At 39.5% G+C, this 20,949-nt stretch overlaps 1 protein-coding gene and 1 non-coding gene across 7 annotated transcripts in view; one reads left to right on the top strand and one right to left on the bottom strand.

Annotated features, from left to right (window-relative positions):
- CNOT1 (CCR4-NOT transcription complex subunit 1) overlaps positions 1-20,949 on the bottom strand; it is a 101,656-nt gene that overhangs the window by 74,269 nt on the left and 6,438 nt on the right. For all 6 annotated transcript variants that reach the window (XM_060000560.1, XM_060000557.1, XM_060000561.1 and 3 more), the window contains exon 2: positions 104-376. In XM_060000560.1, the coding sequence (XP_059856543.1) occupies positions 104-205 (102 nt within the window). In that variant the 5' untranslated portion in view covers positions 206-376. The remainder of the gene's footprint in view (positions 1-103; positions 377-20,949) is intronic.
- Positions 3,241-3,313, top strand: TRNAG-UCC (transfer RNA glycine (anticodon UCC)). The gene has a single exon. It is a non-coding gene; the product is annotated as a tRNA-Gly (tRNA).

A 20,949-nucleotide genomic window follows, 5' to 3' on the forward strand; every position in this document is an offset into this window, starting at 1 on the left:
CAAAGATTACTTTTCATGCAACATACCCACAAAAATTTCCAATTTTCTTTTCACTGCATACTCATTCCTTTAATGGTGCTTGTTTTCTCACTAGTTTACTTACATGCTGTATTTCCTGCTGGCTGGCTCGGTAGTTTTTCTTGGTTAAATTGTCCACCAGGTAGCTGATTTGAGACAAGGCCAGCGAGAGCGAGTCAAGATTCATTGCTGGTTGGGGCGGAAGCAGGCGGCCGAGCCCGGCGCAAAATCACCATTATTCCCCTTTAGTCACCTCAGAGGCAGGTTAATGCTTTCTTTGTAATTAGCCTATATCTGATGTCTGTACAGTGTCTTCAGTTCTTTACCAGGGGTCTTACTCTGTTCTGAAACATGGCACCTGTTAAAAAAAAAAAAAAGATATTTTAATTAGTTAATGTTTTATTAGGGTTAAAAAGGGTTAAATAACCATCTTTCCATCTTAATACCTGAAATATCACTAAGCATTTTTTTTTAAAAAGTAAGATGTCTCAACCACTATTGATAAAAGATGCCAAGTTTTAAAAATTAGGTAGGGCTGGTATAAAAAAGAAAAATCACACCCACCCACCCACAAAAAAGTTGTCGTTTTAGCAAGACGTCCTATAATATTTGAGGCTTCTACTCTATCAATTTCAATGATAATTTATACTATCCCCTTTAGAAGCCACAGAAAACTGATTAAGTAAAATTAGGGTCTGTGGAAAGAAACACTCATCTGACATTTTCAATCCCTCTTCTCACACTATCTACAACTTATTTATAAGATCCCATTTATTCACCTTACAACTTATGTATTGCTTCAGAATCAGAAAATAGTTTGGTCTTTAAGTTTTATCTTAGGATATATGTTTTCGGTATTTGAACGGCTAGCTTAAAAGTAAGTTAAGGGCCTCAGAACCCAAATTCCTTCCTGCACTAGGAAAATTTAGAAAGGGAAGCTCGAAGCAGCAATATAGCTAAAATGACAGGATGCTTATCATTTTAATTCCAACAACCTGGTGAGTCAGAGGAACATTCTGTATCACAACACAAAAAAACAAACAAAGAACACAAGTGTTTTTAAGAATTCACCAAGTACCACTGCTGAAACAAAAATCTTTGAATCCAAGGAGCTAAGCTTGTCCACAGCTTCATGATCTGAAATCTGCTCATACTTTCATTACCATCAGAACTTACTATGTAAGGTAAAGAAAATTCATGAAGATTAAAAGCCCCTTGGTAAGGGCATTTAAGCCTTTATCTTTAATAACTTATTAACAATGTAGAAAGACTACACTGTCCCTACATTTTTGTTCTGTTTTGTTCATACAAAGCAAAGATTCTACCTATGCTATCCTTTTCCACATCCTCCCTAAAAAAAAAAAAAGAGAGAGAATCTTGGGAATGTGGCAAGGTATTTTTGTTTATTCTAAAGTAATAACATATGAGAAGTTAAAGATAAATTGTGTTTATATCTATCCATTATATGTAACTAAACTTGCTTGCTATAAATTCTTAGAGCAAGCTGTTCCTTCATATTACGATGACAGCATATTTTCTGTATCAGACAATCAAAAATCCAAGTCTGAGAACACACCATAAAACAGAGGACTTATCAGATTGTTAACAACATTATTAACTGGTACCATCTTTTCTGAAACTCAAAGTGGCAATATTGTAAATAAAGAGTTTCTTACACTACCCCTGAACCTAAATTCCACAATTAAGACTGTATCCCTCCATGTATATTGCCTCAACAACTCAAGGAAACAGAGGTTTTGACTGAAATACTGTGTATCATAGCAAAAAGAAAGTGCAGCAAAAAGTAACTGCTTAAATAAATTATGGTATATCCAAACAAGGCAGTTGTTAAAAAGAATGAAGCAAAACTGTGCAGGAAAGATACTCATTAAGACAAAAAAAAAAAAAGGACACAGATAAGAATTCCCTGGTGGTCCAGTGGTTAGGACTTGGCATTCTCACTGAGTGGCCCCAGGTTCAATCCCTGGCCAGGAAACTAAAGATCCTGCAAGCTGCACGGTGCGGCCAAAACACTAAACTAAAACTAAAACAATAAAATAAAATGTTCATTCTTAGTACCAAATATAATTCAAAGTATTTTTAATTTTTACAAGTTGCGTTCAGCTAAAACTGTATTATTCGAAGTATATTATTCACAGGAACAGTAGTTACTTTACACTATATTACACACATCTAATAATTATTATTCACAATTACATACAAAAAGGCAATAGATAAGAGTTTGCAAGACATAAAGTTTCTCCTTGCTCAGAATTTGTATCACAAATGCTGACACAGAGGGACAACAGAATCACTTTATCATGAAATAGATGTGATCATAGCCTATTTTAATTATTTTTTTACCTATGGTACAGCACAAATCCAGCAAAACAAGTGTTGAACGACCTTCCAAGAAAATGAATTCCTGATACTTTGGCACTTCAACTTTATCTTCTGATATGAGCCCCATGACAAGGGTTACAACTTCTCCATGTTAACATCTAAAGGCTGTGAAGGAGGGAATTCCCTGGTGGTCCAGTGGTTAGGACGTGGCGCTTTCGCTGCCAGGACCTGGGTTCAATCCCTGGTTGGGCAGCTAAGATCCCACAAGCCTCGAGGCATGGACAAAACAAACAAACAAACAAACAAAAAAGACTGCGAAGGATAAAAATACTAGTGTAACACAAATTTCAACAAGCCAATCGTCATTACATGAGCAAGTTAATGCATTAAACTAATGACCAATTTTGAACCATCACCTTATGAGATCTATTAGTAGGATGACAACATAATTTATTAACCAAACTACGACGCTTCTGAAAATAAAGAGGGTACCATTAACAATTTACACCAAGACAACAGGTATAAACTAGGACACGTGATCACCTTAACCATCCAGAAGCCTTAGACAAGCTGATCCCTCCCTCCAAGATACACCTTTGTTACTTTGTTTCTAAAATGCCATTTCACTGGTCTCTTGTTCTCAGTCTCCTTTACTGGCCCTTCCTTTTTTGACCTCGCAGTATTGGAGTCCTTGGACTTCTCTATATTCACTTTCTTGATATACTTCAGTCTTATGGCTTTCAAAACCACCTATAGCAATAACTCCTATAAGTTCTATCTCCAACCCAAATTTCTCACGATGTCTAGAAATATATTATTTAATTTCCTAATGACATCTCAAATATTGTACAACATGTTCAAAACTGAACTCCTGGGACTTCCCTGGTGGTCCAGTGGTTAAGACTCTGCACTTCCAATGCAGGGGGCTCGGGTTCGATCCCTGGTCAGGGAACCAAGATCCCACATGCCGCGTGGCACAGCCCAAAAGAAAAAGAGCTCCTTATCTTCACACCCTGCCCCCATAATGTTCCACCCCATATGTGTTTACCCCATCTCAGTTGATACCAACTCTGTCCTTAAAGTTACTCAGGCCAAATTCTTAGACTTCCCACTCCCCATAATCAATCTGTCAAAAAATTCTTTTGGCTCTACCTATAAAATATACACAGAATCCAGTCATTTCTCACCATAGCTATGATAACAAAGCACCATCATTTCTCACTTGGATTACTATGTTAACTTCCTAACTAGTCTTCCTGCTTCCACCCTTGCTCCCTACAAGTCTATTCTCAACACAACAGCCAAAGAAAAAGACTTTTCAAATATTAAAAACTCAGGGCTTCTCTGGTGATGAAGTGGTTGAGAAACCGCCTGTCAGTGCAGGGGACACAGGTTCGATCCCTGGTCCGGGAAGATCCCGTATGCCGCAGAGCAACTAAGCCTCTGTGCGACAACTACTGAGCCTGCACTCTAGAGCCCGCGAGCCACAACTACTGAGCCCACATGCCACAACTACTGAAGCCCGAGCGCCTAGAGCCCGTGCTCCGCAACAAGAGAAGCCACCAGAATGAGAAGCCCGCGAACTGCAACGAAGAGTAGGCCCTGCTCGCTGCAACCAGAGAAAAACCCGCGCGCAGCAATGAACACCCAACGCAGCCAGAAACAATAAATAAATAAAATAAATAAATTTATATATATATAAAAAACCTCAGATAGGTCATCCTGTGCTCAAAACCCTCCACTGACTCAGAATGGAAGCCTGAGCCCTTATAATGGCCTATGAACGAACGCAACTTGATGGAACCTAGCCACCGGTACTCTTCTGGCCTTCCTCTTCTTCACTCCCCCTTGCTCAATCCCCTTTAGCTACAATGGCCTCCTTGCTGCTTCTCCAGCACACTCTCACCTTAGATGCCTCTGCCTGGAATCCTCTTCTTCCAGATACCCAGATGGCTAACTACCTCACTTCTTCAAGTCTACACAAATGTCACCTTCTCAGTGAGGATCACTCTGACCACAAAATTGCAACCCCCACCCTTTTTTCCACATTACATCACCAAACATGGGTAACATTTATATTTGCCCATCTCCTCATATGTAAATTCCATGAAGGCAGTGATCATAATTGTCTATTGTTCACCAACTTATTACAAGCACTACATAGTAGGAGCTCACTACATATTTGAAGAGCTGTAAACTGAAGCTTAGGATTTTGCAACCTATATTTTGACTCTACCAAAAGGCATGGAAACCCACTGAAATTTTCCTAGTCAGAAATAACAATCACACGAGAGGAAATAACAATCACATGAGAGTAAATAACAGATGATTTTTAATTTAATTGCCTCAGTAGCATACACTATCAAGTTGTTAAGACCCTTCTAAGTAACCTTTAGCATCATAATGTGTATATATAAATTGAGTCACAATGTTTTATAGAACATGTTTCTTGAAATATGTTAAATGCAAAGCTATAAAGTGACTATTCAACAGCTTTCCACTAAAATGTTTAGATGTTAAATTCTTTCAAGATCACTAAATTTGAGATTCCAAGATATTCCTTAACTGTAAGGAATTTGTGGCCCAGGAGCATTCTATTTGTATATGCAGTGCCTAGTATTGGTCTCCATAATACACCAGGGACTCAGAGACTTTAAATAATTATTAATTTCCTATCAAGGCAAAGTCTTAAAGAACAGTTCAAAAACAGCTACCACTTCAATAGGCCTCCTTATCTTCATTATTAAAAATGTACACAGGCATAGTCTTCCAAAACCCCAAAGGACTTGTTATCACAGAGCTGGGATTTCAACAGTGGAAACAATAATAGCAACAATCTTGCAACAAAAACACTAAATCCTTCCAAGCAGTAATTCTACTACTGTTATTCCCCCCAGCATTTCTCAATTTAACACTATGAATGAAAGGGCACTGACATTTGACAGCAATATACTATAAGACAGCTGTTACCTGAACAGTGATAACAAAAAATCTCCCAAAGATATGGTTGTATAAAAAGTAAAACAGCAATTCTGGAAGACTGTTTAAATGTGTTCTCAGTATTTTTCCTAATATTTAAAATTTTAGAAACAATCTATATATCCGTCAGTGAAGGATTGTCTACCTACATGCAATGGAATCCCACCCAACATGTGAAAGACATTTAAAACGCAGTTTTGCTGTAAACATTCACTACACACTGGAAAATGAAAGAAAGCTTATAAAATGGTATGTAGACGTCCAACTTATGTAAAATTACTTCACATTTTAACTGGAGAACACTACACAGTATTACAAATTGTTTCCTAAACACCCAATCTAAGGAATACAGAAGCAGTTGTGGTTTATAGCTAATCCTCTAAGTGTTATGTAAAAGAATACCCATGACACTGACTGAAAAGCTGCAGTACTCTGAACAGCATGATCCCATCCCATAAACACATCCATGTTAACATGTGCAAAAAAATAAGCTCTAGATTAACAGAGATTACAGAGAGGATTTCACTTAAAATTCCATTTTTACAGAAGTCCAAGAAATCTATACACTTCATACATGTAACATATGCACAATGTTATTCACTGCAGCAATATTTATCACAGCAAAGGAATGGCCGTGAGTTAGTGACTGGTGAATAAACATCTTGGACTATGTACAAAGTAGTCTACCCTTTATTTAAGCTTTAATTTCTATATATATGCTACTTTTTGTTTTGTATATATGCATACATATATGTAGTTGCTTTTTTGCAAAAAATACACAGGAAAGATCAGACATAAACTAATAAAAAGTTACCTATACTGGAGTGGGTGAGAACTGGGTAGATGACATAGAAATCAGAACAAAAATTCACAGATTGTATCTTTTATATGGTTTTGACTTTTGAACCATATTTACGTTTGAAATTTAATTAAATAAGATAAAAACTAATATCAAGCACAAAGAAAGAATGAACTGGAATATCAAGCTGATAACAAAGAACACAGTGAAAACAAATATTTCAAGTAACTACTGAACACAGTATCTGAACAACCCTTGATGTACAGTGGGATATATTTTTAAGGACAGAGAAAATTCAAAGAAATTTGACCCAATAAGCTTACTGTTAGCAATAATATTTCATTGCAATTTTAAGCTACTTTTATATATTACTGGATACAGCAAATAAATTAATAGGAATCCAGATTCAGTGTAGATCAATGTAGTAAAGATGAAACTTTTAAAAACCTGAAATATTTTATTCCAAATAGAAGTATCAACAGGAACTCATTTTTAAAATTTCCTAATTGAGTCTAATAAAACATACTAGATTGTACAATAAAAACTACAAAACTGTTTAAAGAAATCAATAGAAAGATGACAGGAACAGGGGACATTCCCTGGTGGTGCAGTGGTTAAGAATCCGCCTGCCAGTGCAGGGGCCACGGGTTCAAGCCCTGGTCCAGGAAGATCCCACATGCCGTGGAGCAACTAAGCCCTTGTGCCACAACTACTGAGCCCATCTGCCACAATTACTGAAGCCTGCACACCTAGAGCCTGTGCTCTGCAACGGGAGAAGCCACCGCAATGAGAAGCCTGCGCACCACAACGAAGAGTAGCCCCCACTCGCTACAACTAGAGAAAGCCCGTGCGCAGCAACCAAGATCCAATGCAGCCAAAAATAAATAAATAAATAAACTTTAAAAAAAGACAGGAACAAATGGAAGGACATTCCATGTTCATGCATTGAAAGAGTTAATATTGTTAAAATGTCCCGGCTACCCAAAGCCATCTACAGATTCAACACAATCCTTATCAAAATTCCAATGCATTTTCCATAGGGGGGAAAAAAAAAATCCTGATTTTTTTTTTTTTTTTTTTTTTTTTTTGGCAGTACGCGGGCCTCTCACTGTTGTGGCCTCTCCCGTTGCGGAGCACGCTCAGCGGCCATGGCTCATGGGCCTAGACACTCCGTGGCATGTGGGATCTTCCCGGACCGGGGCACGAACCCGTATCCCCTGCATCAGCAGGCAGACTCGCAACCACTGCGCCACCAGGGAAGCCCAAAAAATCCTAAAATTTTTATGAAACCACAAAAGATCCTGAATAGCCAAAGCAATCATAAAAAAGAAAAAAACCAGGGACTTCCCTGGTGGCACAGTGGTTAAGAATCTGCCTGCCAATGCAGGGGACACGGGTTCAAGTCCTGGTCTGGGAAGATTCCACATGCCGTGGAGCAACTAAGTCCATGCGCCACAACTACTGAGCCTGAGCCTGCGCTCTAGAGCCCGCAAGCCACAACTACTGAGCCCACGTGCCTAGGGCCTGTGCTCTGCAACAAGAGAAGCCACAATGAGAAGCCCACGCAAACCACAACGGAGAGTAGCCCCTGCTCGGTGAAATTAGAGAAAGCACTCACGCAGCAATGAAGACCCAACGTGGCCAAAAATAAATAAATTTATTTATTAAAAAAAAGAGAACCTACAGAAAGGGAGAGAATATTTGCAAACCATGTATCAGATAAGGGGTTAATATTCAAAGTTCACAAAGAACTCATTCAACTCAATAACACAAAAACAAAACACATGTGATTTAAAAATGGGCAGAGGAACTAAGTAGACAAAGATGACATCACAATAGCCAACAGGTACATTAAAACTCTAATCCTCAGGGAAATGCAAATCAAAACCACGGTATCACCTCACACCTGTAAGAATGGCTATCAATAGGAAGACAAGAGGTTAAGTGTTGGCGAGGATGTGTAGGAAAGGGAACCCCTATGCACTGTTGGTGGGATTATAAACTGGTTCAGTCACTATGGAGAACAATGTGGAGGTTCCTCAAAAAATTAAAAACTACCATACAATCCAACAATCCCACTTCTGCATATACATCCAAAGATGAAAATAGGTTATCAAAGAGATATCTGTACTCCCATGTTTATTGCAGTATTATTCACAATAGCCAACATATGGAAACAACCTAAGTGTCCATCAATGGATGAACGTATAAAGATGCAGGATATACAGCGGACCCTTGAATGACATGGGTTTGAACTACGTGGGTCCACCTATACGCAGGTTTTGTCAGTAAATATGTACTATGGCACTACACAATCTGTGGTTAGATGCGGAACTGCACATAATGACACCAACTGTAAAGTTATATGTGGGAACTGATGCCCCTAATTCCACATTGTTCAAGAGTCAACTCTGTATACAATGGAATTCTATTCAGCCATGAGGGGGAAAAAACATCCTGCCATATGCTGTAACATGGTTGGGTCCTGAGGACATTATGCTAAGTGAGATGAGTCAGACAAAGACCATGACTTCCCTTCTATTCCACAAAGAAACCCCCCCCCACCTAACTTATAGATACAGAGAGGTGATAACTGATTGATGGTTTCCAGAGGTATGCATGTATTAAATTTTTATGTGAAGGTGGTCAAAAGGTACAAGATTCCAGTTATAAAGTAAATAAGTCCTGGGGATGTAATGTACAACATCTAGAATGTACAACTTTTAGAATAAATCTTGAAAGTCAGGAAAAAAGGAAAAAACAGATTTTTTCATAACTCTGTGTGGTGATGTTTAGATTTATTGTGATCATTTTGAAATATATGCAAATTTCAAATCATTATGTTGTACACCTGAAACTAATATAGTATGTTGAGCATCTTAATAAAAAATAAATTAAGGGACTTCCCTGGTGGCGCAGTGGTTAAGAATCCACCTGCCAGCCAATGCAGGGGACACGGGTTCGAGTCCTGGTCCGGGAAGATCCCACATGCCGTGGAGCAACTAAGCCCACGTGCCAAAACTACTGAGCCTGTGCTCTAGAGCCTACAAGCCACAACTACTGAGCCCATGCGCCGCAACTACTGAAGCCTGTGTGCCTAGAGCCCGTGCTCCACAACAAGAGAAGCCAACGCAAAGAAAAGCCTGCGCGCTGCAATGAAGACCCAGAGCAGCCAAAAATAAATAAATAAAATAAATTTATTTAAAAATTAATTAATTAAAATGTAAAAAAAATTGAACTTGAAAAAACCAAGTGGAATGGTGGTTACCAGGGGTGGGGGACTGGGTGTTTAAAGGTACACACTTGCAACTAGTAGATAAATAAGTCCTGGAGATCTAATACATAGTACAGTGATTACACACAACAAAACTGTATTATAAACATTAAATCTGCTAAGATCTTAACTGTCCCCACCACTAGAAGAAAGGATGATAATTATACATTGATAGAGGTGTTAGCTAACAGTACAATGGCAATCATATTGCAATATAAATGTATCAAATCAATGTGTTATACACCTTAAATGATACCCCAAAAGCAATGAGCCCATCTAACTTCTGGATCATGGTTTCTAAATACTAAAAAGAACCAAGGTTCCTTGGAGATATGACTAACAAGGAAGATGCAAGGTGAGTTTGGCTCATCCTATGACAAAAATAGGAAACACTTAAAAATTTCGTCAGAGAGAAATGAGCCAATTAAAAGGATTCTTCTAATTCTGGGTCTATCTGAGCACCAAAAGGAACTTATAAGCAATGTTTCTATAATCTTCCCTAAATGCAGCATCATTTAGAAATGCTTGAGGGAACAAAACATAGAAATAATCTGGTGATTTTACTATTGCCAATCTGTATACTCTAAATTGTTAATTTATCTCACACATATATATTTTTGAATCCACACACACTGGTGATCAAGTTTACTTTTTGCAGCCACAAATTTCTTTCTACGAATTCTAAGTTGTTCATATGTGTGCAGATGAAGAAAATTCCAAACAGTTAAGCATCCTGACATAAACAGAAGATTAAATGAAAATGTGTTACCTAAATCTGAAATTTCAGTAAGCCACTATGGATAAAAGTTCCTTCCAATAAATCATAGGGTAAAAAAATTGACTACAACTATAATACAGTGAATAAGAATCCCTAAATCCATGATTATACTTAAAGAGGAAGGACAAGATGCACCAGAAAGGTGCTGGCTAACAAATTTAGAAAGTATAAAAGAAAAATAAAGTTACCATTGTGTAATACCCCTGACCAGTATAAAAACTGATTCAGGCAAGAATCACCAATGCCTAAAAATCCTCAGGTGGGACATTTGTACAGTATTACCCACTAATTACAAAGGGAAAGAAATGTTCCTCTACCATAGAGATATGACTGTCACTACCTTAAGTAAATGATCAAGTTACTGAGACTACCCAACAAATGTGCCTACTGATGTGTTGCAATGTGAAGTGTCACTTTGGAGTATTCTTGCCAAAGATGGCTAACATAAACCTAACCACACCTCTACACCTATCAATTCACAGGAAATAAAGGGTTTAAGGAACAAGTTTAACTATACATGAGAACCTAATCAGACAAATCCAAGTGTTGGATTATTCTACCAGACCACTGGCCTACACTCGCGAGCCAGAAAGTCAGGAAGAGAGAGGAGAAAGTGGGGTCTGTTCTAGATTACAAAACCAAAATGAAAAGGTTTAACGTGAACAGTAATCTGAGCTTGATTCAAAAAAGCTATAAAAGGGTGGTCCAGTGATTAAGACTCCACGCTCCCAATGCAAGGGGCCCAGCCAGGTTCGATCCCTGGTCAGGGAACTAGATCCCACATGCCGCAACTGAGAGACCACGTGCCCTCAACTAAGACCTGCCGCAGCCAAATAAATAAATAAATATTTTTTTAAAAAGCTACAAAAGATATTCTTGAGGCATCTGGGGAAGTTTTTAAACTGACTGGATATTATAAAAGTATTTAATATTCTGGGAGGGATAAATTGGGAGACCGGGATTGACATATACACACTACTATATACAAAAAAGGTCACTAATAAGGACTTACTGTATAGCACAGGGAACTCTACTCAACATTCTGTAATGGCCTATATGGGAAAGGAATAAGTGGATATATGTATGTGTATAACTGATTCACTTTGATGTATACCTGAAACTAACACAACATTGTAAATCAACTATACTCTAATATAAGGTTTTTTAAGTATTTAATATTCTTAGATGTAGTATGACTATGCCAGAAAGTCTTAACTTGTAGGAGATACATGCCGAAACATCTGGGATCAAATACTTCAGTAAAAATATAAAAATATAGAGAAAATAAACATGGCAAAACGTTAACTGTTTAATCTAGGAAGAAGTTATGGGATTGTTCACTGTATTATTCTTTGCATTTTTCTGTACGTGTGAAATTTTTCTTAACAAAACTGAGGATGGGGGCATGTATTACCTTTATAATTTAAAGCAGGAATTACAAGCACGTGATAGGATTTCCAAAAATTCACTTTGTACTCAAGTGTATTTTAATTTTTACAAGTATATGGTAATTTTTACAAAATGAAAATTTAAGCTAAGTTTAAGCAATTTTTAAAATAATTCAAAATTTAAAGCCATAATACCAGTAACTACACATAACACAAGGGTAAATGACCTTGAATAAGTGATGAACCTCTATGCTTCCCCCTCCCCATTGGTAAAATTAGGCCTCAACTATATCACAGCTTTCCCAAAGGGTTTATCTTTAAGAGGCAGGAGGTGTAGCAGGGATAAGGATCTCCTAAGCCCTCAAGGCAACAACAGGAGGTATCCATTACAAGCACAGTGGATGATGCTCTATCACCTCAACATCAGCTTTAACAGCTAGCTAAAAAGTAAGCAACTATCAAATCTTTTCAGTGGAGCTGATGGAGAAGTTTACAAACCACATGCTAAAGGAGTATAGCCAGGCAGACCAAATTGGTACTGACTGGTCCAGAGTGATGATATGGTAAAGCTGAGTGGTTGGCTTCTGACAGGAGCAATTAATACCCTTAAATCTCTTGTCTTCTCTGTTAAAGTGGCATCCAAGACAGCTGCAATGCTGCTATGCACACAAACTCTCAAATTAAAGCTTCATCTTTACTTTCACATCATTTTTAATGTTGGGCTCAAAATACATTCACATTTTTCTAAAGGTATTACATTTTCTCAATAAAAAAGGATGAGCCTTGGGCTTCCCTGGTGGCGCAGTAGTTGACAGTCTGCCTGCCGATGCAGGGGACACGGGTTCATGCCCCGGTCCGGGAAGATCCCACGTGCCGCAGAGCGGCTGGGCCTGTGAGCCATGACCGCTGAGCCTGCGCGTGCTCCGCAACGGGAGAGGCCCAACAGTGAGAGGCCCGCGTACTGCAAAAAGGCTCGGGGAAAAAAAAAGCTCGAAAAAATGTTTTAAATGTATCACATATTTATTTATGCAAATGAGGCTTCTCTTTGATGATGACTGTCAACAATTTGGAGATTGTTAAAATGTATGTAGCCTTTTCAAGCATAAAACCGACATAAACCTGATTACAGAAACAAGCTCAAATTCATTAAACTTTGAAAATATTTTTAATTGAAAAAGTTTACTATTATCATCCCTTATTTTATCAGGATTATGCAAAATGTCAAATGCTCCTTTTCCATTTCGCTCCAGTGCACCATAAAAATCATCTGCTAGAGGTGGCCCTCCTATTAATTCAAACATTTGAGCCTAACCATATACCATGTAGATAACTTTAGATGCTATAGAAAACACAAAAGTAAACACTGATCTCAAGGGGCTTAACAGAATACAGAATTTACTGTAATGCTTGCAACTAAGGCAACTGTATATAAGAACTGGGAGAAGAAAGAGAGGTATTTAAAATGCTGATTCCTGGGAATTCCCTGGCTATCCAGTGTTTAGGACTCTGAGCTTTCACTGCCGTGGGCAGGGGCTCAATCCTTGGTCAGGGAACTAAGATCCTGCAAGCTACCCAGCATGGCCAAAAAAAAATAATTAAAAAATTAAAAGTAAATAAAATGCTGATTCCTAAGCATTACCCTACACCAAAAGAGTCAAAATCTTTAGGGAAAGACAACAGGACACTGCATTTTAAACTCTGGAGGTGGGCTTCCCTGGTGGCGCAGTGGTTGAGAGTCCGCCTGCCGATGCAGATGACACGGGTTCGTGCCTGGGTCCGGGAAGATCCCACATGCCGCGGAGTGGCTGGGCCCGGGAGCCATGGCCGCTGACCCTACGCAGGCTGAGCCTCTGCAACTGAGCCTCCGCAACGCGAGAGGCCACAACAGTGAGAGGCCTGCAGAACCGCAAACAAAACAAAACAAAAAACTCTGGAGGTGATTCTTATGCATTTTGAAGTTAGAAAACCACTGACTTTACAAATAGCTCTGGGATTAGTTTAAGAAAAGTATAGCTTGAGGCAACCTCTTGCTACTAAGATAAGGAAAGCCCCTCCCACTGATTCCTTTTTCTCCCCTTTATTTCTTTCAGCTGGACCAAAGACATGTCTAAAGACACTTTGGTTTCCCATAGCAACCTTAATAGTTACCACCTAACTTGCTCTAGGTTTAAGTACCAATAGGTACTTTAAGAAGCCAAATAGACCAGACCAAAGGCTATCAGTTTATTGAACCCCCAACTTCCAGTATTAAAAATACATAGAATTCTGAGGTCTACTAATACCAAAGTCTGACTTTGAAAATTCCCAAGTCTTAAAAGTAGCATCCTGATTAGAAGAAGCTGAGTTGAGCCTTCTTCTCTCATTCATTTTCTCCAATTATGGAAATGTTCCACAACAGCACTGTTCAATGTGGCAGCTACTAACCACATGTGGCTACTTGAAATGTGGCTAGGGTGACTGAATTTTTAATATTTTACTTAATTTTAACTAATCTTAGTATAAAATTAGGGACTTCCCTGGCGGTCCAGTGGTTAAGACTCCACGCTTCCAATGCAGGGGGCTCAGGTTCCATCCTGGTTGGGGAATTAAAATACCACATGCGTTGTGGTGTGGCCAAAAAAAAAAAGGCCACATGTGGGTACTGTTACCATAATTGACAAAGTTGCAAAGTACTAATGGCCCATATAAATCAGGGAAAAGTATGTACGCTAGCATCCAGAAGCAACCATTACTAATTTTCCCAGATGTCCCACTTCTTCCTTTGGTTTTAAGAGAGCTCACTATTTTCTACAGAACTTCATGACCAACTAAGCACTAACTTAAAACAAAATACATACCCTGATATTTAATATTCCTCCAGGAGGCAGGGACTCTAGATTTACACTGCACAGTTCCAAGCCATTCATCCAAAATGTTGGCTCACTTATTAAAATTTCAGTTATAATTACTGTGTACATAATAGGATAACTTATAGGAGCATAATCACAACAAACACTTAAATACAAGAATTGTTCTAAGCATTTTACATACAGTTGACCCTTAAACAGGGGTTTGAAATGAGAGGATACTCTTATTCGTGGATTTTTTCAATACAGCACTATATCCAAAGTTGTTTGAATCTATGGATAAAAAGAGCCAACTGTAAAGTTACCCGTGAAATTTTGACTTCAAAGCTGTTGGTGCTCCACCTCTCATGCTATTCAAGGGTCAACTATATTAGTTTATTTAAACCTGATAACTCGTTGAGGAAGATATTATCTCAACTTTAAAGTTTAACTTGCAGCTACTAATACAGTTGTGAAGACATGATAATAATAGAGCAATAGATGTATGATTTTTAAAACTTGTATTATAACTTCAAAATCAATATTTTAAAGAGTCTAATTGTTTTGGGGTTCTTTTTTGTGTTTTTTTTTGGCTGTGTTAAGTCTTCGTTGCTGCACGCGGGCTTTCTCTAGTTGCTTCATTGCGGTGCGCAGGCTTCTCACTGCAGTGGCTTCTGTTGCGGAGCATGGGCTCTAGGCACGTGGGCTTAGTAGTTGTGGCACACTGGCTTAGGCCGGCTTAGCTGCTCCACAGCATGTGGGATCTTCCCAGACCAGAGATCGAATCTGTGTTCTCCTGCATTGGCAGGCAAATTCTTAACCACTGTGCCACCAGGGAAGCCCCTAACTTTTAATGCCATTTCCTGATATAAATATCTCCAACCTTACAGAAAGTGATGAATAGTAAGAGCTTTAGGTCCCTAAACCCCCATCTCTGCACTTTGTCTTTTAACTCATTTCTTTTTCATCCAGGAAATGACCAACTCTTTATTTTTTTAAGATTTACTTTATTATTTATTTAATTTATTTTTTGGCTGCTTAGAGTCTTAGTTGCGGCACGTGGGATCTTCCGTTGAGGCATGCAGGATCTTTTGTTGCGGCGCGCGGGCTTCTCTTCCGTGGCGTGTGGGTTTTCTCTCTAGTTGTGGCGGGCAGGATCCAAGGTGCATGGGCTCTGTAGTTGTGGTGCGCAGGTTCCAGAGCATGTGGTCCCTGTAGTTTGCGGCACACAGACTCCCTAGTTGAGGCCTGCGAGCTCAGTGGCCCCGAGGCATGTGGGATCTTAGTTCCCTGACCAGGGATCCAACCCACGTCCCCTGCTTTGCAAGGTGGGTTCTTTACCACTGGACCACCAGGGAAGTCCCAGACCAACTGTTTAAAATGTATCAACTGAGAACTGCCTAGGTATCCATCAAAAGGGCACTGGTTAAGTAAATCATAAAATGGAATATCATTTAACGCTAATAAAAAGCTAGAAAGGTTGGAAATATCTATTAGGGTTTTTAAAAGCAAGTGACATGTTGTATGTATGTCCTTATATGCAGAGTATCTAGAAGGATACAAACAGTAACCATAAATGAAAAGTTAGATGAAAGAAGCTGAAAAGGAAATTGAACTTTTTTCCCCCACTGATAGAAAAGTAATTTTAGGGCTTCCCTGGTGGTGCAGTGGTTAAGAATCTGCCTGCCAATGCAGGGAACATGGGTTCGAGCCCTGGTCCGGGAAGATCTCACATGCCACGGAGCACCTAAGCTTGTGTGCCACAACTACTGAACCTGCGCTCTAGAGCCCGCAAGCCACAACTACTGAGCCCACTCACAACTACTGAAGCCCATGCACCTAGAGCCTGTGCTCCACAACAAGAGAAGCCACCGCAATGAGAAGCCCGCACACTGCAACGAAGAGTAGCCCCAGCTCGCCGCAACTAGAGAAAGCCCGCGCGCAGCAACCAAGACCCAACGCAGCCAAAAAAAAAAAAAAAGAGAAAAGAAAACTTAGGTCAATAAAGTTTGTTTGTTTGCATATTCTAAGGTTCTCTATACAGAATCCCAATCTATAGAGGTCTGAACCTCAGTCACTGTGCAGAAGAGTTAATTTAACATAGAAGGCCTGAGGCTGCTATACTTAGGAAGGCTTGCCAGGTTGGCTCTTGGCCGGTGTCAGAATTTGGATTTTGAGAGAACGAATTCCCACTCCCAGAACTAATAAGAGTGGCTCACTGTGCCTAAACTGTACCCAAAAACGTGGTTTATGTTGAACACCTGCTTTCCCTCTGGGAACCTGGAATTTTGCTATGTGGTAGGCAGAAGGTGCCTACATGACCAACCTAGGCACTGAGTTTCTAATAAGCTTCCCTGCCAGGAGGCATTTCATACACATATGCTGTCACAATTGCTGGAGGAATTAAGTAGGTCCTGTGTGACTCCACTGGGAGAGGCACTAGAAGAGGCTCATGCTTGGGAGAATGAGCCTAGTTTTCTCTGGACTCCACCCCACATGCATTTTCCCTTTCCTGATTTTGCTTTGTATCCTTTTGCTGTAATAAATCATAACCCTGAGTACAACCATATGCCAAGTCCTGTGAGTCCTTCTAGTGACTGAACCTGAACCTGGGGATGGTAGTCCTGGGGGACCCCCCCACACACTCATCCTGTTACTAGCCAAGAGGAAAAGCCTTCTGAAGGTAACTGGGACTCATTTTGTGGGTTTCTTCTCTAGTATGTGCAGAATCCATTTCAGAATTTTGCATTTTATCATAAAGACAATCCTGGAAGCTATTTGGATTGCCTTAGATATGTTTTAGGGAATAGGGAAGTGGCAGAGTCTGATTAGATAATCATCAAATCTGTTTCCTCTTCCTGGATAAACAGCTAGACTATATTTCTCAGCCTCTTGCACAGGTGTGGCCAACAAACTAAGTTATACCCAATGAAATGTAGGCCAAATATGATACCAGCCACTGGTCCATAAAACCTCTTACTCACGACCCTCTGGTTCTTTCACCAAGCACCAGCTATGAACAGAACTCCTAACACCTAGAGGAGGGTGGCACCAAAAGATGGAAGGAGCCTCGGTTCTTGAATTACTGCATAGAAGGTAACCTAAATGAACACTCTCAATGAAAGTTATCTGAGGAAAGTTATCTGAGTATAAACGTCTACTTTGCTAAGCCACTGATACCTTGGGGTTGTTTGTTACAACCCTAGCCTGCTTTTGCCTACCAAAAGAAGACATGATTGGGTGAAAACTTTTAGAAGTTACTCTTGACAATGTGAAACACTGAGAAAGAAGAGTAGGTCACAGAGAAATTAAGACTATCAGTGGGAAAAAGAAGTGAATGCACTCAAGAGGGAACTGCAAGGATTCTAAAACTGTGAAGAATAAGGAAAGAAGTGAATAAAGAGAAGGAATCAAACACACCTTTCCAGACTAAGCAGCTGGGTTCCACTCACTCCTGACATGAAACAACTGAGGAAGACAAAGTGTGAAGGGCAAGAAAGATAATGAGGCATGCCTTGAGTAAAGCATACAGATGAAATCCACTGGGCAGTTAGATTTACAGTCTGGAGCATGGAAAGTGTGGGCTGCTAATAACACATCTCAGTGTCATCAACATATAGATGATAGCATGGGAGAACTATAGAAATGAGAATAAGAGAGGGCCTATAGAGTAGCAGTTCCCCAACCTTTTTTGGCACCAGGGACCAGTTTTATGGAAGACAATTTTTCTACTGGGGGGCGGGGGGGATGGTTCGGGCAGTAATTTTGAGCAAAGGTTCAGGTGGTAATGCGAGCTATGATGGGGAGAAGTAGATGAAGCTTCTCTCACTTGCCCACCACTCAACTCCTGCTGTGTGGTGGGGAGGGGTTGGGGACCCCTGCTATAGAGAGTCCTAAGGAAGCTTAGCACTTAAGGGAAGGTGAAAAAAACAACCCAAAACAGAGGAACTCAAAAACTAAAAACAGGGACTTCCCTGGTGTGCAGTGGTTAAGACTCTGAGCTCCCAAATGCCGGGGACCCGGTTCGACCCCTGGTCAGGGAACTAGATTCCACATGCATGCTGCAACTAAGGAGCCCACATGCCTGCCTGCGTGCCACAACTAAGGAGCCCAGGAGCTGCAACTAAGACCTGGCACAACCAAATAAATAAATATTACCAAAAAAAAAAAAAAAAACCCTAAATACAGAACTACTATATGATCCAGCAATTCCACTCCCAGGTATATGTCAGAAGAAAATTAAAACACTAGTTCGAAAAGATACATGCACCTCAATGCACATAGCAGCATTATTTATAACAGCCAAGATATGGAAGCAATGTAAGTGTCCATCAACGGAGGAATATATAAAGTAGATGTGCCCATTTATATACACACATATATAAAATGGACTATTACTCGGGCATAAAAAAAATGAGGGACTTCCCTGGTGGTCCAGTGGTTAAGACTCCATGCTCCCACTGCTGGGGGTGTGGGTTCAATCCCTGGTCGGGGAGCTAAGATCCCACATGCCATGTGGCTCAACCAAAAAAAAAAAAAAAAAAAGAAATTCTGCCATTTGCAACAACGTGGATGGACCTACACGGCATTATGCTTAGTGGAGTCAAAGACAAATACTGTATGCTATCTTATATGTGAAATCTTAAAAAAAACACAAACGAATATAACAAAACAGAAACAGACTCACAGACAGAACAAACTAGTGGTTAAAGGTTGGAGACGGATGGGAGAAGGGGCAAGACAGGGGCAAGAGATTAAAAGGTACAAGCTACTATGTATAAAATAAATAAGCTCTAAGGATATATTGTACAGCACAGGGAATACAGCCAATATTTTACAGTAATTTTAAATAGAGTATAACCTCTAAAAACATTGAATCACTACGTTGTACACCTGAAACTCATGTAACATTGTAAATCAACTATACTTCAATAAGAAAAAAACAAAGGAAGTCAAAAAGGGAAATAAAGAGTGGACAGAGAGGTGGAAGAAACAGTGATTAATATCAGAAACCAAGGAGAGTTCTCTTCTTAATGGTAATAAGTAAAACCTAGAAACAGATAGCATCCCTAAGAGAGCTCCAAGGAAGAATCTTTGTCCACTGTGGTAGGCAGCCTCTAAAATAACCCCAATGATCCCTGCCTAATATTTACTTACACCTTTAAGTAATCTGCTCCCCTTAAGTGTGGGCTGGGCCTTAAACATGGCTTCAAAATAAGAGAACAGAAAGCCATTTCCAAGATTAAGTTACAAGAAGACTGACTTCTGTCTGGTTTACCTCTCTCCGAGCCTGTGCTCTGACAGAAAGAAGCAAGCAGTCATGTTGTGAGTAACCCTGTGGAGAGGGCAATGTGGCACAGAACTGGTATGTCCCAAACAATAGCCGGCAAGGATCTGAGACCTGCCAACTGCTACATGAGTAAGCTTGTACCCTTCAGACCCTTCTCACTACCCTTCAGACATGAGATGAGTATGGCCTGTGAATACTTGCACTGCAACTTTGTGAGAGACACTGAGTCAGAAGCATCTAGCCAGGTTGTGCCTGTGAAATAATAAAAAGCAAAGAAGCTTTAAACAGCTAAATTTGGAGGTCATTTGTTGTACAGCAACTGATAACTAATACATCCGTAATAGTCTATGAAAACCATGGGGGAGAGATCTTATGACATACATTTGGCAGTATAAAAAAAAAAAAGAACTATTATAAATTATCAGAATTACCAACTAGGAGATCCCTAATACCTTCAAGACCGGGACGTTAGTGGTCACCAGAAGGCAAGCAAATAAAGAGGACAAAACCATAAGGTAATAAGACCAGGGCCTAGTTCAAGCCCCAGCCCCTCTGAAACCTTCCAAACACATCAGATTGTCTACAGGTTGATGTGCTGATCTACCTTCCCTTCCCTTCAGTATGCATGACACATACTGTTAAAATTTAATCACACTGTTCTCTATTATTTCATGTGTATTATCCTTTTCATCAGTGCCTGGGGACATACTTTGGGTTTATTCCCTATCTCTTCTTTGCCACCACTCCCAACCAAACAACCAGCTTTGAGGGCATCAAAAATTTTCCATAACCCTGCTAAATAAGTCCAATACCATATTCAGTTTCTAGGTCCCTAAAATACAATTTGACTAGACTTAACAGAAAACAAAATGTAGTCAAAGTTTAGTAAATTTCTTCTACCTTCATCACCCATCAAAGGCGGAGATAATTTTCCATAATCTCATTTCAGGTTGGTTTGTCTTTAATTGTGATAGCATCACTATCTTATGTATCACTTACAAACTTTATTTGGCAGTTTTTTTTCTGACATGATACATCCCAATTTCAGAGGTGTTAAAATGTTAAAAATTCCTTTTAGAATCAGTGAAATATGGTATTCCTTTTCCATATGTAGTGTTTTCACATATGCTGTTGTAAATTTAAAATAATTTTAAGTAAACTTGTGACTTACCCCAACAATAGTTGGATAAAAGTTAAGTAAAATAACCCTGACAACAAATATGAACCCCAAAAGGGTATTTATACTGGTATTTAT

This window comes from Delphinus delphis, chromosome 20 (assembly GCF_949987515.2).
Source record: "Delphinus delphis chromosome 20, mDelDel1.2, whole genome shotgun sequence".
In the NCBI taxonomy this organism is placed as follows: domain Eukaryota; kingdom Metazoa; phylum Chordata; class Mammalia; order Artiodactyla; family Delphinidae; genus Delphinus; species Delphinus delphis.